This window comes from Pygoscelis adeliae, unplaced genomic scaffold (assembly GCF_000699105.1).
Source record: "Pygoscelis adeliae isolate BGI_AS28 unplaced genomic scaffold, ASM69910v1 Scaffold514, whole genome shotgun sequence".
NCBI lineage: Eukaryota > Metazoa > Chordata > Aves > Sphenisciformes > Spheniscidae > Pygoscelis > Pygoscelis adeliae.
Window position 1 is genome coordinate 486,462 of NW_008824594.1, and position 14,976 is coordinate 501,437.

General features: G+C 41.2%; 1 protein-coding gene across 1 annotated transcript in view; it reads left to right on the forward strand.

Moving 5' to 3' along the window:
* ANKHD1 (ankyrin repeat and KH domain containing 1) overlaps window positions 1-14,976 on the forward strand; it is a 106,716-nt gene that overhangs the window by 19,113 nt on the left and 72,627 nt on the right. The window contains 2 exon segments of the mRNA XM_009322292.1: window positions 10,361-10,517; window positions 14,899-14,974. Coding sequence (XP_009320567.1) covers window positions 10,361-10,517; window positions 14,899-14,974 — 233 coding nt within the window.

Consider the following 14,976-nt stretch of genomic DNA (forward strand, 5'->3'; position numbering starts at 1 on the left):
CTGCAGAGACCTTTTGCAGTTACTCTGCACTACGTAGCCACAGCCCTTCTCTGAGATATCTGATGGGCCAACTGGCCAGGCACAGTTGCTTAAATGCATCCTAAAAGTGCTGAATGTAGTTAATGCACATGATCCAGCTCTGATGTACCTGAGTAATAGACATGACTTCCCTAAAGCAGAGGTTATATTGTGTGAAGATGCTTGAAACTTTTGCCTGGATAGAGGTATGGCAGTACTAATCACAGGGTTTGACTGCTGTGGAGCAGCCTTTTGATATGGGTTAGTTTACTAGGAAATGCCGTTACTACTCTGCAAATGCATTGCTGTAAAGGACTGAAACATTAGGAAGGCTCCTGGCTAGCTTTGGCTGCACACAAGGTGATCAGGTGATACCTCTGCATGATTTTTTGCCTGTATGTTTCATTTGGAGGCATCCCATGAGACTATAAGGGCTTAGTCTGTTCTAAATGGTTTCTGGAGTGAGATTTTTTTTTTGAGTATAACCGTGGTGGTCTGTTCATCCACCATGTCATGTCAGAAAGATGCTTCATTTACCTTATTGCATGATCTGTTTCCAGCAAAAGTGCTGAACTTTTTTTAATCTCAGGAAGGTGGTGGGAGAACTTGAATCTAGTTCTGCATGAAAGAATCCCTTCTAGGTGGTACTTTTTGCAGTGGGGAAATAAACATGACCTCTTGCTGGAGTCTCTTACAGTTTGAGTTCATCCCAAAATCTGGCACTTGCAAGTGGGGAGGGAATAGCCAACAGAAGACTCGTCGCTTGTTTGAAGGTTTTTATATCTTAACTAGAAGCTGGCATCTTGCTGATGCGTGATTTTGAGCTATTATGACTTCGGGGCGGCAGGGGGGAATGTGTGTGTTAAATACTTATTCATTGGATTTTATCTTAGAAAGGGATTTTGGGGCAGAAGACAAGCTGTTTTTGATATATTACATTGGCTTTGTAGTACCCTGAACTTTCACACTTTGATAGGTTTACCACTAAAACCAACAGAAGACAGCCAAGGAACCGAACCTCTGTGGCAACACATGAATTGAGTAAACTTCAGGGTTACCATTTCAATCTGGGAATGCCATTGAGTTGAAATCTGGTAAATACAGCCAAAGCAACATTCTCCTACTCTGGGTTTTCTGTTTGGTTTTATAAGGTGATAAATCATCTGCTGAGGAAGCTATCAAGCTGCAGCCTGCTCAGGCAAGCTGACCATGCTGTACAAGAGGAGTTACTTGGGTTGTGAAAATCACAGAGCAAGCCAGGGCAGTAGGTGTGGTCTTCAAGCACTGTGGTGCTTGCATAGATCTCGAGCCCTGCTTCCCAGAGAACGGCACTGCCTTTACAGAGGTTGATTTTTAATCGGCATGGTAATAAAGAACAATATTAGCCTTCCAGAAATGTTACTGGGTGACACTAGTTGAGGTTCAAAAACTTTGGAAGGTGCTGTTGTAGAGCCTTTGGAGATCTGTAGTTGTTGGAAAGGAAAATCTTTCAGTTATGGTATGGCTAGTTGTAATACAAGTCACTCAGGTACCTTATTTTGCCCTAGTAAAAAGGGGGAACTATAAGGAGCACAAAAATTAGATCTGTAAACCTAGCATATGTGCCATTTAGTCAACCTGAATAATCCAGCCCTGCTGTATTTGAGAGTGTTGTGAATCTTAGCAAGAAGCTTAGTAATGGTCAACTGAGTCACAATTTAAGCACATGGGCAATGCATAGAAGCAATTGGAGAGAGCAGGTATATAATTATTTTTTTTTTTCCTGCTACTGGCTGCTGAAGATGGGCTAGGGAACTAGTTTAGTCTGAATGAGGATTGATCGGGCCTTTGAAAACACGACCAATATGTGTCACCATAATTTTGTCTCCTTTGATTTGCATTCACTTGGGAATAACCCTTGGGAATAACCCTTACTGTTAAATAGGGATTAAGGTTTCCTATCTCTGAGTTTGAGTGGTATACAGTGCAGAAAGAATGACTTAGGAAAAATCCGGAGCAGGAAGGGGGACCCAACCAATTTAGTTAATGATATTTTCTTGTTCAAAATAATTATTGGTGTTTAAAGAGATTCATATTATCTATGAAATTGCATGCTTATTTAAGCCCTAATGGGTAATCTCATACATAATGGTATAGTAATGTGTGATAATCTGTTAAAGGAGTGATTAGAAAGGGTATTGCCAAGTGGCTTAGATATCTTTTCGAGGATGTGCCAGACCATAATCAAGGTGTTCTTGGATTGGGACGATAGGGTAAGATTATAAGCAAGTTTGTTGCAAAACAGAAGTATATGGCATTTTAAATGTCAGGAGTAAGAATTCAAAAACTTTGAAAGAGCATTTCTGTTCAAAGTTCGTCTTTCTTCTGAGTGATGCAAAAGATGAGGTAAAAAAAAGTTATGGTAAAAGGGTATTTGCTACCACTGTGTTTAGTAAGGGCAGACGTGTCAGGAGAGGACTTGTGTGGTATGAAATTGATGTCAAAATGTGGGCTTTTTGAAAGGCAAAGTAGAATTAGCTATTCCAGAACAGTGTTTATGTCATTAAACAATAATATTAGCAATGAAACGTAGGCAGGTAAGGTGAAGTAAAGTGTCTGAAGTAACTAGTCAGGGGGTTTTGGTTTGGGGTTTGTTTTTTTGTTTTGTTTTGTGGTTTTTTTTTTTTTTTTCTGAGATATGGATATTCCAGATGCAAAATCTCTGCAGATTTCGGTGCAGCTCGTCTTTGTGCATCCTCAGATTACAAACTCCTGAAGGTCTCCCTTCACACATGGTGCTCGGTACTGCATTAGATATGATTAGGGTCTGTAAATATTGTGTGAATTCTTCAAAGACTCACCAGAATCATACGGAAATTTAAGTATGGCGTGCTTAACTTAATAAAGAGGGTTTTAAACTTTAACTGCTTTAGTGAAGAAATTTGTTTTAAAGGCCAAATGGCTTACCCAAAAATCCCAATGGCATAGATCCATCTATACTCTGACTTAAAAGTTACTTTCCTTACACAGCAAGTAAACCTTCCCTTGTATCTAATGTTCTTTAGCTTAGTGTGAATTAACATTTTAACAACACTTTATTTTAGTTTTTAAAAGCATATGAATTTTAGAAACATGATTACACTAGAAAGAATTACTAGTATTTTTCTAATTACTATATACAAAGAGCACTACTCAACGTGTGGTTTCTTCCTTGAGGACTTCGGTCTGAGCAATCAGCACACAATAAAACACATTTAAATATTTAAAATATATGCAAAAATTATAAATAGATTATGTCCCTCATTCTTATGTTGCAAATTAGATATCTTGCTGCAGAAACAGTGACACTTGGAAATGGCTACTCCTTTTGATTTGCTTGGCTTTGGGCTGTTTTTTACAAGAAAACATAGAGCCAGCACAATCCACTCTCACTTTAGATGGGCTGAAATAATTTGTGTTGCGTCCTTGCTGAAACCTCTCTTGCAAGATTGAAGTCTGTCTGTCTTTCCATTGCTGTGTGGTCATGTGAGCATTGGGACCCAGCTTTTTTTCTTTTGTAGCTGGGGTCTATTAGAAAACTGTTGAGACAAAACTGTGTTCAGTGCTTCTGTGCCCATGTCCTTCTAACCGGCAGTGGCCGTGCTGGGAGCATCGTGCAGTTATTGAAGTCTGACCTGGAGCGGAGCGAGCACGGGTCTGGCAATGAGTGTGCTCTTGGCGTCTGTGCTGTGCTCGCCAATTCCAGTTGCTTCACCACCTGGCTGCTAACTTAAGTTACTTGTTCAAGGCAACTAGAATTTTGCAAACCTTGCTTAGGCATTAAACATGGGCAGCAGGTTAGAGCTGATTTGGTGTTTTCCTGGGTTTGCCAGAAGGTCAATTTGGGTCTTGGTGAGTGTGCTGACAGCACTATACTTAGGTTCATATTCCATCATTTTCAGAGCCAGTAAACCAAGTGTTTGGGGAAATATTTTGACATCGTCAGAGAGGAGCAAAGTGCATGCTTTTTTGTTAGTTATATGGGGAATTAGAAAATCACTTTCTGTTAACATACACAAAGCAGGAAGTTACATTATCGCAGAGAGCAGCAGCCTGCTGTTTGGTAGATGACTGATATCATCTCTGCTTCTGCCACTGCTAGAATTTACAGAAAATAAATAGTATGTGGTACTTTTCTGCAGATGCTGCACTGCTCCTAAGTATTACCAGAAATAAACTTGTAACGTGGATTAAAAGGTCCTGAGAAATCTCTTCAGTAAATCTTCACTTAGGTTCTACTCTTAACATGCCTGAACTGAATTCCTCTGATGTGCTGTTAGGGGAGCCATGTCTGTGTCGAGAATTTGAGTTAAGCCACTTGAGACCTTACAGAACAGCATATGCTTAGTCCTGCTTGTTGCCTTCTTGTCTTGTGGTAGCACCTGTGTGACGTACTAGAATTAATACTTTTCTGGTAGAGTTACTGCTTGTTGGCACAAGACTGTAGCAATTGCTTTTGACAGACTAGAACTTCTTGATTCCTCTGAATGGGGATTCCAATAAAGGAGCTAAAAGAAAGTCCCCTCTCTCCTTCCCTGAACCCTTTTCACCTTGTTGGAGGTGCTACTTGTATGCCATGCTGATTAAAGCAGGTTCTTGGCATACCATTAAAAAAAAAGACACATTTCTGGGCCATGATTCTCATTTCATTCTTCTTTTGGGCTTTTAAAGCTGTTCACATTTCCATGAAAACCTGCCTTTGGGGGACAAGTGATGTAAGATTGTTAAGGAGAGGATCACTTTAAGCTCCTGGGACCAGCAGATGATTCCATGTGAGCGGAAGTTGAGTTAGACTTTGTGATGAACGTGAGAGCACATATTGGACACGTTAGCAGGTGGATGGCCTCAAGTGTGTGTGAGAACGTACGGTGTGCTGGAACTGACTGGGAAGGAATATAAACGACACTGAATCTGCAGGTTTTTGTGAGGATTATTGGATATTACCTCTTACACTTAGATATGTCGATCTCTTTGGAACAGTCTCCTTTGATGTTCAAAGCATACGTTGACACCAGTTGTGTGTGTTACGAGGACTTAGCTGTGGGCTCCATACCAGGGTAATTTCTTTTTAAGGTATTTTAAATGGTGATAATTATGAGCTACTAGCTAGAAACTACACTTAAGTATTTTCTTTATCCTTGATACGAACTTTATCCAGTTAGGGAGGGTAGAGCAACTGATGCTCCTGTGAGAATGTTCCTTTTCTTGAAATAGAAGGGAAGGGAATGGTTGCTCGAGTGTGGATATCTGACTTATTCCTTTACTGCAGTGAACTTGAAACAACTTTGGCCTAGGTTATTGGTTCTTTAAGGTTTATTCATGGCTTTCAACCTCTGTGTTCAAATTGTGAAAATATACAGACATGGTTTTCAGAGAATGTAATCTCTGATTCCTCATGGCAAAATCACACCAGTGGTATAAGGTCCTGCCCGTTCGGGTTTTCCAAAGACACAAACCTGGTTGTATCCCAGTTTTTCTGAGGTCATATCTGTATCTTTGGTTAAACTGAGGAAGATCACACTGAGAGGTTACCAGCTGATTTCAGGTTACCTTAAAACTCTAACCTTGGTAGCTACATGGTAGAAATATCCTGATGAGTCTGAAAGTCAACAAGGAAGCCCATGCTTCAAACTGGAGTGTTGGTTATAGGTGCGTAGGTGTGTATCTAATGAGCAAGCTTTTCCCTTGAAAGGTGAGCTTCTTGTTCTAATACACCTCTATAATCAACTTCAGGCTAATTTTAAACAGTTCAGTAGTCCAGTAGTATGGCACTAACTTGTGGAACATCTGGCATTTCCTGCTACTAAGTTCAGTCATGCTGTGTGCCATAGTAGCTTGGGGGGGGGGGAAAGTCATCTGCTCCAGACTCAACCTAGTTACACATAGTCAGTTGTACTGGACATTTAATCTCTAACTATTGAATTGTTGACTTGTTTAAACTGGTGGAAATACCCTTTTCAGATGCAGCCTGAATCTGTGTACCATAGAATTGATGGTTTGTGGCCCAGTAGAAGGACTAATCTGCTTGCAGATCCTGGAATTCAGAACTATTTTCTTGGCATACTTTTCTCTTTAATTTAGAGATCTGCAGTCTGTGTTGGTTTGTTGGATGGGGAGGAGCTAGGTCATCTATTTCCAGTCAGGGGAGACTGTAGAATCATAGAATGGTTTTTGGGTTGGAAGTGACCTTTAAAAATCATCCAGTCCAACCCCCCTGCTATGGGCAGGGACATCTTCCACTAGATCAGGTTGCTCAAAGCCCCCTCCAACCTGACCTTGAACACTTCCAGGGATGGGGCGTCCACAGCTCCTCTGGGCAACCTGTTCCCAGGGACGGTTAAGAGCTCTCTTTTCAGTTGTTGGGTAATGCTCCTGGCCTTGTCCCTGCCAGGGTTTGTGAACATACTGGCACATGTCTTCAGCGGAAGGTGCTCATCTGAAGAGCTGCCCCACAAAGGCAGACTGAAGGTGTGCCTAGCTCCCTGTGCCCTGCAGTGGGCTAGCTGTGGACACTTGAGGGAAAAGCAGTAAGATCACAGTACAGGTGATAGTCTTTCCTCTCTCTATCCTTCCAGTAGTCTCTTGTTCGGGAATGTCCTTAAATAGTGACTGCCAGGGCCACTGATCTTAGTATTACTGTAAAGCCTGTGCCTTCTATGAACCTATCTAATCTACATTTGAATTAACTTTTTTGGCCTTTGCGTGGCAGCTTATGTCATGTGGAAGTACTTTCTTTTGGTTTGCTTATTAACGTGCTCTTAATAATTTTAGTGGTAAGCTGTAATTTTGCATTGGTAACATCACCATCTCCATATGGTTAATGACTGTAAACTGTTCTCAATAAAAAACAGCCCGCAGTGTCTCCCATATTGAAAAGATGATGTTACACAACCTCTGTGGTGGCTTGTATTCCTGAAAATGTGCCATTGCCCCACAGGAAGCACAGAATGTCAAATGCTGGGTTTCAGTTCAGGTAGTGTCAGATCAGTAATCAGTAACATCCTAGTGAGACTGTAATAATGTGAGAAATTGTGATGACTTGTGTGCAAGAACAATGAATTTGAGCACATGTGGAGAATGGTCTTGAGGATGCTTCCAGTATTCATTGGATGGGAGGAGACAGGAAGAGTTTTAGTCCAGCACCTGTGTGTAGATCAGATGGTTGCTGTCCGTGTGTGTGTGAGGTCTCTGAAACACCTGGGAGAGTGACACAAATGGTTATGAAGTGGACACAAAACCAATTAAATTAGAGATTAAAAGATGTGAGCATTACAGCAATAAGATTCTGACATAGTCATCCTAAATCATAGCGAAGTAAAAACTGAGCAATTATTTAGATGGTACTGTAAACCTGCAAAAGGGGAGTAAATGAATGGGTGTCTGCAGTGGTAATTCTTGTAGTCTGTCTCCCTTTTACTCTGTCCAGCCTAACAAAAGTCTGCTCTGATGTCTTCTGTGGCTGTTGATTAGTTTTGGCATGTGCAATATAAAAAAAAAGTATGAAATTAACAGCTGGGGATGGCACCTGGGTTGAGCCCTAGCTGGTGAAGTAAATAAAAGCATCTTCAGCTTACCCTCCAAAAGTCCTTGGTGTGGTAATAGCACCTTTTTTGGAACAAAGTAGGAAACTGTAGTAAGCTGTCAGTGTGCTTTTACCAGCTAGAAGGAAGAGCCAGTGACCTGTGGTTGGTAAGTCCTCCAGGAGACCACCAGCAGTAATCCATGAAAACAGATACTTCAGGAGCTCTGCGGTGGTTGAAGTTCGTTTGTCTTTACAGGACACAGGACTTAGATCTGTGGTGTGACTTCTCTTGCCTTCAGAAATCGTGTGTATGAATGCTTCAACAAGCAAACTTTAAAAATGGAGGGAATAATGTAGTGTAGGTTCTGCTTGTCTAGGTAAGCTGCCTGATCTACTGCCTTAGTGATCTGAAGTGATTGAGATACCCAGCTAAGTTTCAGATAGCCAGGTCACTTTTTTTCCTGTCTTTTTTCCTTTGCTTCAGGGATCATTTTTCTAAATCCTGTGGATTTCTCTGGGGTACTTTTCCACTTTGCTTACCGTGATGTTCAGCTTTGGTTGCAGTGGTCCTAGATGAGGCCTCAGTGCTGAGCTGTGAAGACTTAATACACTTTCTTTTCTTAGGCAGTACTTGTATGTACACTGCAAGCTAGTGTAAGCCAGCACTGCCACCAGAAATAGCTAGTGTAAACATCTGTGTAGTTACTCTGTGAGCTGTCTTGGGGAAGCAGATCTATGTAAAAACTATCACTTTCTCTGTGTGTTTGGTACTAAATTGATGCCCCAGTGCAGTTTTGCAGCGACTATCCCCCGCTGTCCCACCTGCCACAACTGCAGAGCTGACATCCCCTTTTAAACCAACAACAAATTCAGTTTACGTTAATATGTGAGGTGTGAGCTGTGGTGTTTGAGGCTTGTTATTTATAGCCTCACTATATTTAACAGCAGTGGCTAGAAAGGTTATGGCCTCAACAGTTTGGAGGTGGAAGGGGGCATGTGGCTGGTAGCCTCTTCAAGTACACGGAGTCAAGAGTCCGTGGCTCTACATTTCTCTGCTCTGATTGCTCTGCAGTGCCCTAGACAGTCTTCGAAAACCAGATGGGTGTGGTGTGGACAGATCTAGTTGTAATTTCTCATTTTATCGCGGAGTGGGTAATTTATTATAAATTGCTTTTCATAGCCTCTTGACAGTGCTGAAGTGATCCAGAGGTGGGATGTTGGAGCCAGGGAGGTAGTGCACTTGGATCTGACCAAGTATCTTGAGCAGCTCAGCTCAACCTTCATAGTCCATGCTCAGTTTCAGTCAGCCAAGTAAACTTCTGCACCCCATCGTAGGTGTCTGACTTGATGACAGGATAGGTACTCTTCATCATTTCCAGCAACACTGAGTTTGAATACTGTAAGCCAACACTTACCAGCACTGCAGCAGTGATGTAGGGTAATGTAACAGAGTGTGCCTGGTGTATGCTGGCCTAAATTGTTTTCAGGGTGGAGAAATCTGGTAAGTATTGATTCTTAAATTAATGAGAAACAAATTGGATGCTCTCAAAGTGGGGGAACACTTTCAAAAGTTTGAAACTTTCAAAGTACGATTTCAGTATTTATTCTGTAATAGTCACAAGCTGGGTTGTGGGAGACATGGTGTAAATCAATCTTGCAGAGATATGCACATACCAAATAGCAAATCTTCTGAGCTATAAGATGCATTATTTTCAGGGGTTTATATCTAATTTGACCCTGTTTAATAGCTAAGGAATTGGAAAGTTACTGATTCATCACTGGTGAAGGTAGCTAATCTATAAACCAGTAACCATTTGCTTTTTGTAGCATGTGAAATGGATTTTGGGGCGGGGGGGTACTATTCATCAGTGTATTTCTTTACACTGTTTGCACATTTGTATATGCAAATATAAGCCCTGCCTACACTGCAGAGGCAACTGTGCAGTGATGTTTGCATGTGTAAAATAGGCTGTGCTCAAGGCTGTGATGAACTATGTGGAGTAAAACCTGTGTGGAGTAAAACTACACAGCTGTACCAAATGAGTGGGATAAATACCTGCTTATGGGGCTGTTCTGTATTGGCCTTCAGCTTTAGTCTTGCAGTGAAGAAATTGTTTTTAAAAAAGAAGCTGTTATAAAAGTTCCTTGAGTAAGCATTTCTACTGTGTAATGTTAGCGTAGAGGGGGCATTGATTTTAAGTATACTTAAAATATTTGAAATTTTGTTTCATAATTTTTGTGCCTGTAGCTAGAGCTGTGCTGTTTAGAATGTTAAATTATTAGGAATTTAAGCTAACAACTTCTTAATTTTTCCCTACTCTTAAAACAGAAAGGTATGTTAGAGCTAAGTCCATTTAATTTTGAGTGGAGTTGGGTGGGAAAGGGATAATAACTTTACATTTTAAATTGGAAAATTCTTCACATTCAGAAAATATTAAACTAAGCCTGTGGAATAATCACTGTTTCCCAAACTTCTGTTTTTGGGCTCAACCCCTGGATTTATCCTTATTCCCCTGATGTTTTTATTTTTAGGGGGTTTTTTATTCTCAGAGTTACGAGTTGGGAATTTGGGACAGGTGATGAAGCTGCCAGTTGAAAAATAGTTTTCTTACTGCCATATTAAACTAAATGTTCATGTCTTAGGCAAATGTTAACAGTTACTTTTAAGTAGCTGATTTTCTGGCATGTTTGCAAATGATTTTTAACTAATAGTGCATGTGGCTGAAATCTAAAATAGTGTCTTTGCATTTCTTTTGTGTGACTTTCATACTAACCTGACTGATGAACGAACGTGCACTGAAGGAATTGGTAAATTGTCCACTGCCGATGGTAAAGCCTTCGCAGATCCTGAGGTTCTCCGAAGACTGACGTCCTCTGTCAGCTGTGCACTGGATGAAGCTGCTGCTGCATTGACGCGGATGAGAGCAGAGAACAATCACAATGCAGGACAAGTGGACAAGTACGTATTGATCGTGCCCCACCCCTGGTTTCCCAGCTATAGAATGTAAGTTTGTATTTTTAATTTCAAATTCAGTTAATTTTATAGTTAGCACTTGGTAACGTATCTGCTCTACAACTAGCAGAAGCAAAGTTATTGAATCTGAAAGTGTAACTACTGTCCCATCAGGTTATTGGCTTCAAAGTGTAAGAGAAAAGTACGAAAAAATGTTACTTTCTAACCTGCTGCTCTTTCTGTGTACTAGATAGTCGATTTCTTTTTCAAAACCGGGTTAAATTCTTAGCTGTAGAAGAGCTGGTGATAGTTCTCTAATTACTGCCTCAGCATACTTTCTTGGAAACTAATGAATCTAGTTCATTATATTAAAAGTTGGAAAAGAATACTAATACTTACAGGGCAGCGATTTGCCCCGGGATCTTGCTCAGGAACTTAGGGGAAAATGAAACTATATTATCTGATAACTTTTTGTAACTGATAATTAATGAGGACAGCATTTAAATCCCATGACGACAGAACTGAGGATTTGTCCTACGTCGTCGAAAGCTTTCTTCTACATTGGTAATTTCAAAGGATCTTTAGGGGTCCTGAAATATTTTCTACTCTGACAAGTGATGCAAATAGTTCCTAAACTGTTGGGATGGTGTGACTGCATATACTGTTGAACTGCAGATCTAAGATCAAAAATGGAGAGTCTTAAGTTTCCTTTCATGTGGATGTCCTCTTGAAGTTCAGACTTGGGATTTGCAAAACAAAGTGCTTACAGTAAGGACAGTAGTCTTGAGTCATTGCTCAAAACGTAAATACAAATATAGAACAAATATAGCTTCATTTCCTAACTGAAGCTAGAGAAATTACTTGTGGATCAAAACATGGGGAGATGAAAATATGCTGGGGAAGCATGCTTGAACATAAAAACGAAGCATGCAAGAAGTGGAAGCAGTCCAGGTGGCCCATGGGGAATATAGAGACGACAACCAAGCATACAGGGACATGATTAGGAAAGCCAAAGCCCACCTGGAGTTGAATCTGGCAAAGGGCATGAAAGGCAACAAGATATCCTAGTGTGAGTATATAAGCTGCAAAAGGAAGATGAGGGAAGATGTGGGCCTGCCTCAGAATATGGCAGAGGACCTAGTGATGGCGACACAGAAGAGGAAGAGGTAGTGAATGCTGCCTTTGCCTTGGGCTTTACTGGTGAGATTTGCTTTCAGGAATCCCAAGCCCCTGAGATGAGCGGGAAGGTCTGGAGGAAGGAGGGCTGGCCCTTGGTTGGTATCAGGTCAGGGAGCATTTAAACAGGTTGGACATAGTCCAGTGGACAAGTTCACAGGACCTGATAGGATGCCCTCATGAGTACTGAAGGAGCTGACTGATGTCACTGCGAGGCCAGTCTCAATTTATTTGAAAGGTCATGGGGAATGAGGGAGGTTCCTGAGGACTGGAAGAAAGCAAATGTCACCCCTGTCCTCAAGAAGAGGAAGAAAGAGGATCCAAGGGACTTATAGGCAGGTCAGCCTCACCTCAGTCCCTGAAAAGGTGATGGAGCAAATCCTCCTGGAAGCCATTTCCTCACATAGTAAGTAAAGAATGATGATGGGAAGCAGTCAGCATGCTTTTACAAAGGGGAGATCAAGCCTGACCTGATAGCCTTCTACAATGAGATGGCTACGTTGGTAGATGAGAGCAGTGGATGCTGTTTATCTTGACTTTAGCAAGTCTTTTCACACTGTATCCCAGAGCATCCTGTGGGACGAGCTGATGAAGTACAGACCAGGGAGGTGGACAGTGAGGTGGATTGAAAACTGTCTGAACTACTAGGCTCGGAGTTGTTAGTAGCACAAAGTCCAGGTGAAGGTAAGTTGCTAGTGGTGTACTCCAGGGCATGATATTAGGGCTAATACTGTTTAACGTCTTCATCAATGACCCGTGTGATGGTACAGAGTGTGTCCTCAGCAAGTTTGCAGATGATACAAAACTGAAAGGAGTGGTTGATGGACCATTTGGTTGTGCTGCCGTTCAGAGGGACCTTGACAAGCTGGAGAAAGGGGCCAGCAGGAATCTCGTGAAATTCAAGAAAGGGAAATGCAGAGTCTCGGACCTGGGGAGGATTATCTCCGTGCGTTGGTACGAATGGGGAGGGCTGAATGGCTGGAAATCAACTTTGGAGAAAAAGGCCTGAGTTTCGTGGTGGACAAGTGGAACATTAGCCAGCAACGCACCCTTGGAGCAAAGGTCCACAGCATCCTGTGCTTCATTTGGAAAGCATCGCAGTGTCATTCTTGTCACTTTTACAAAATGTCTCGGAAATATCTCAAAGGGAACCTGAGCAGGGAGCAAACTGGGAGACCTCTTGAGGTACCTGGGTCAACTAGAATCAACTAAGAGTTTTGTTTTTAATAGCTTTTTCCCAGAGCATATTTGGTTTCACAGCGGTTCTGTATTATATGAGGTGGCTTAAGGTCATCTTCTGAGAATGATGGATCTGTTTCAGGATTTGTCTCGCAGGTTATGGTGTTGGGTGGCTCCCATTTCTAAGACTAGATTATGTGTGTGCAAAAGTGCATGAATCCCCACCCTCTCCTCCCAGCTGAACAACGGAACCTGAGCTGTAAATGTCTGGCTACGTGTGGGTCGCAGCAGGGCTGTATGACCGCTTGTGCTGTGAGCACACGGCTGTCCCTTACTACCTCCGAGGAGAAGGTGGCAGCTTTGATAGTGTCCTGCAGCCTTTTAGTGGGATCCCTTGCTTCAGTATATGGAGTTGACTATGTAGCCAAATAATAAACTTTACCAAAATATCAGTTATTTTGCTTAAAATACTTAGTGATTACAATGCAAATGTAAGTGATCAGATATTGGATATTCTCTTCAGGTCGGATCTCAGCTTTTATCTACCAGCTGCTAGCACAGTTTATTTCGTTTTGGGGTATATGGCAAATGAGTTCCTTTTAAAATAGAGACTTAACATAGTTTAACCATTACAGTCTTTGAACAATTGAAACTTGTATGCTTTCCTGAGGTAACTTTATGCTCAAATGGATATTTTCTTCATTGTGAGTGAATTTCTTGAGTGAACTGTCTTTCACAGAAGAAAAGTAGAAGTTTGAGTTTTTTAATGAATCTGAGTGTGCTAGTTTTTGTTTTAAGAAACAAGCTTCCATACCTTGCAAATAAAATACACTGATAGGAATGCATCATATACAGTCCTCTACTGTTTATAACAGAAGGCTCTTCCTCCCTTCCCCCTCCCACGAGGGCATTAACTGTGGTTTGGTTCCCAGTGGCTGAAGGACCACGATCCCTTGCATATATTTTCTAAATAAAACTGTATCATCAGTTGGAGAAGTGTAACTGGGTTGGTACTGAGTGTGACTTGCTCTTGTTTATGCTTGTATTTAGCAGTGCTCTAACAGTTGTCTTTGCTGTTAAGACTTTTTTTTTTTACAGAAGAAGATTTAAAGGACAGGTGACTTGGTTTGAAATAAATTGAAGCACAGCTCATCTTTTGCAAGATTTGTTTAGTGTACTTTCCTAGGTCTCAGGGGAAATAGCTATTCTCTCTACTTCAGAGGTTAATGATGGTTAAAGTAGTGATTATAGAATTCTGAGCTTTTAGATGCCAAGAACTCGGGGTTTGTCTTGTCTTTTCCTTCTCTTAGCTTATAATTACCTCTTATGGCTTTTTTTAAGGATGAGTTAGTAAACTTCTGTAAGGCTCTTCTCCTTTCTTCCTTTAAGATGTCATTAGGTAAGGTAAGGATTTTTCTTTGAAATGGCTGCTTAAATTAAGAAACTGATTTTTTCAATTAAAAGAAAAAAGCTTTGGGCTAGGGCAGAGAAGGAAATAGTCCCGCTACAGGAGGGACAATGGTCAGAAGCTTGTCTTGTTGCAGTATTCAGTGTTAGTGGTCTCCGTGATACTAGGCTGTTTACTTTTTGGCTTTATGTCTACTAGAAATTTGCCTTGGTACCTATAGTCAGTAGTTTGTCGTGGCCGTGGCCTCTGTGTGTCTGGCATTCCACTGAAGTGTGAATAGCATCGGTGAGGTTTACTTTTGTATCTTGCAAACACCACAAATTGCCTAATTTTGAGCACTCTTCTTTGCATTTAGTCTATATGACAGCTTATGTGAGTTAGCAGCTGATGAGGGCAGGAGCTAATTTAGACATAAGCAAGGTCTTTATCTCCGTTTCACCTATGGAAATAATGTGTATATAGATACTTTTTCTTAAAAAAAAAAAAATCTGTAAGGTGTATTTTCTAGTCAGGCTTGGTACTAATGTCATGAGTCTTTAAGTAAAGACTCCTTCCTTGCATAGGAAAGCTACCCATCTATTGCAGATTTATTTTGAGCTTATTCTGTGGCAACTGATTTTCCAGTCGCAGTTTGGCAGAAGCATGCTCAGATGGGGATGTAAATGCTGTCCGGAAGCTGTTGGATGAAGGAAGAAGCGTAAA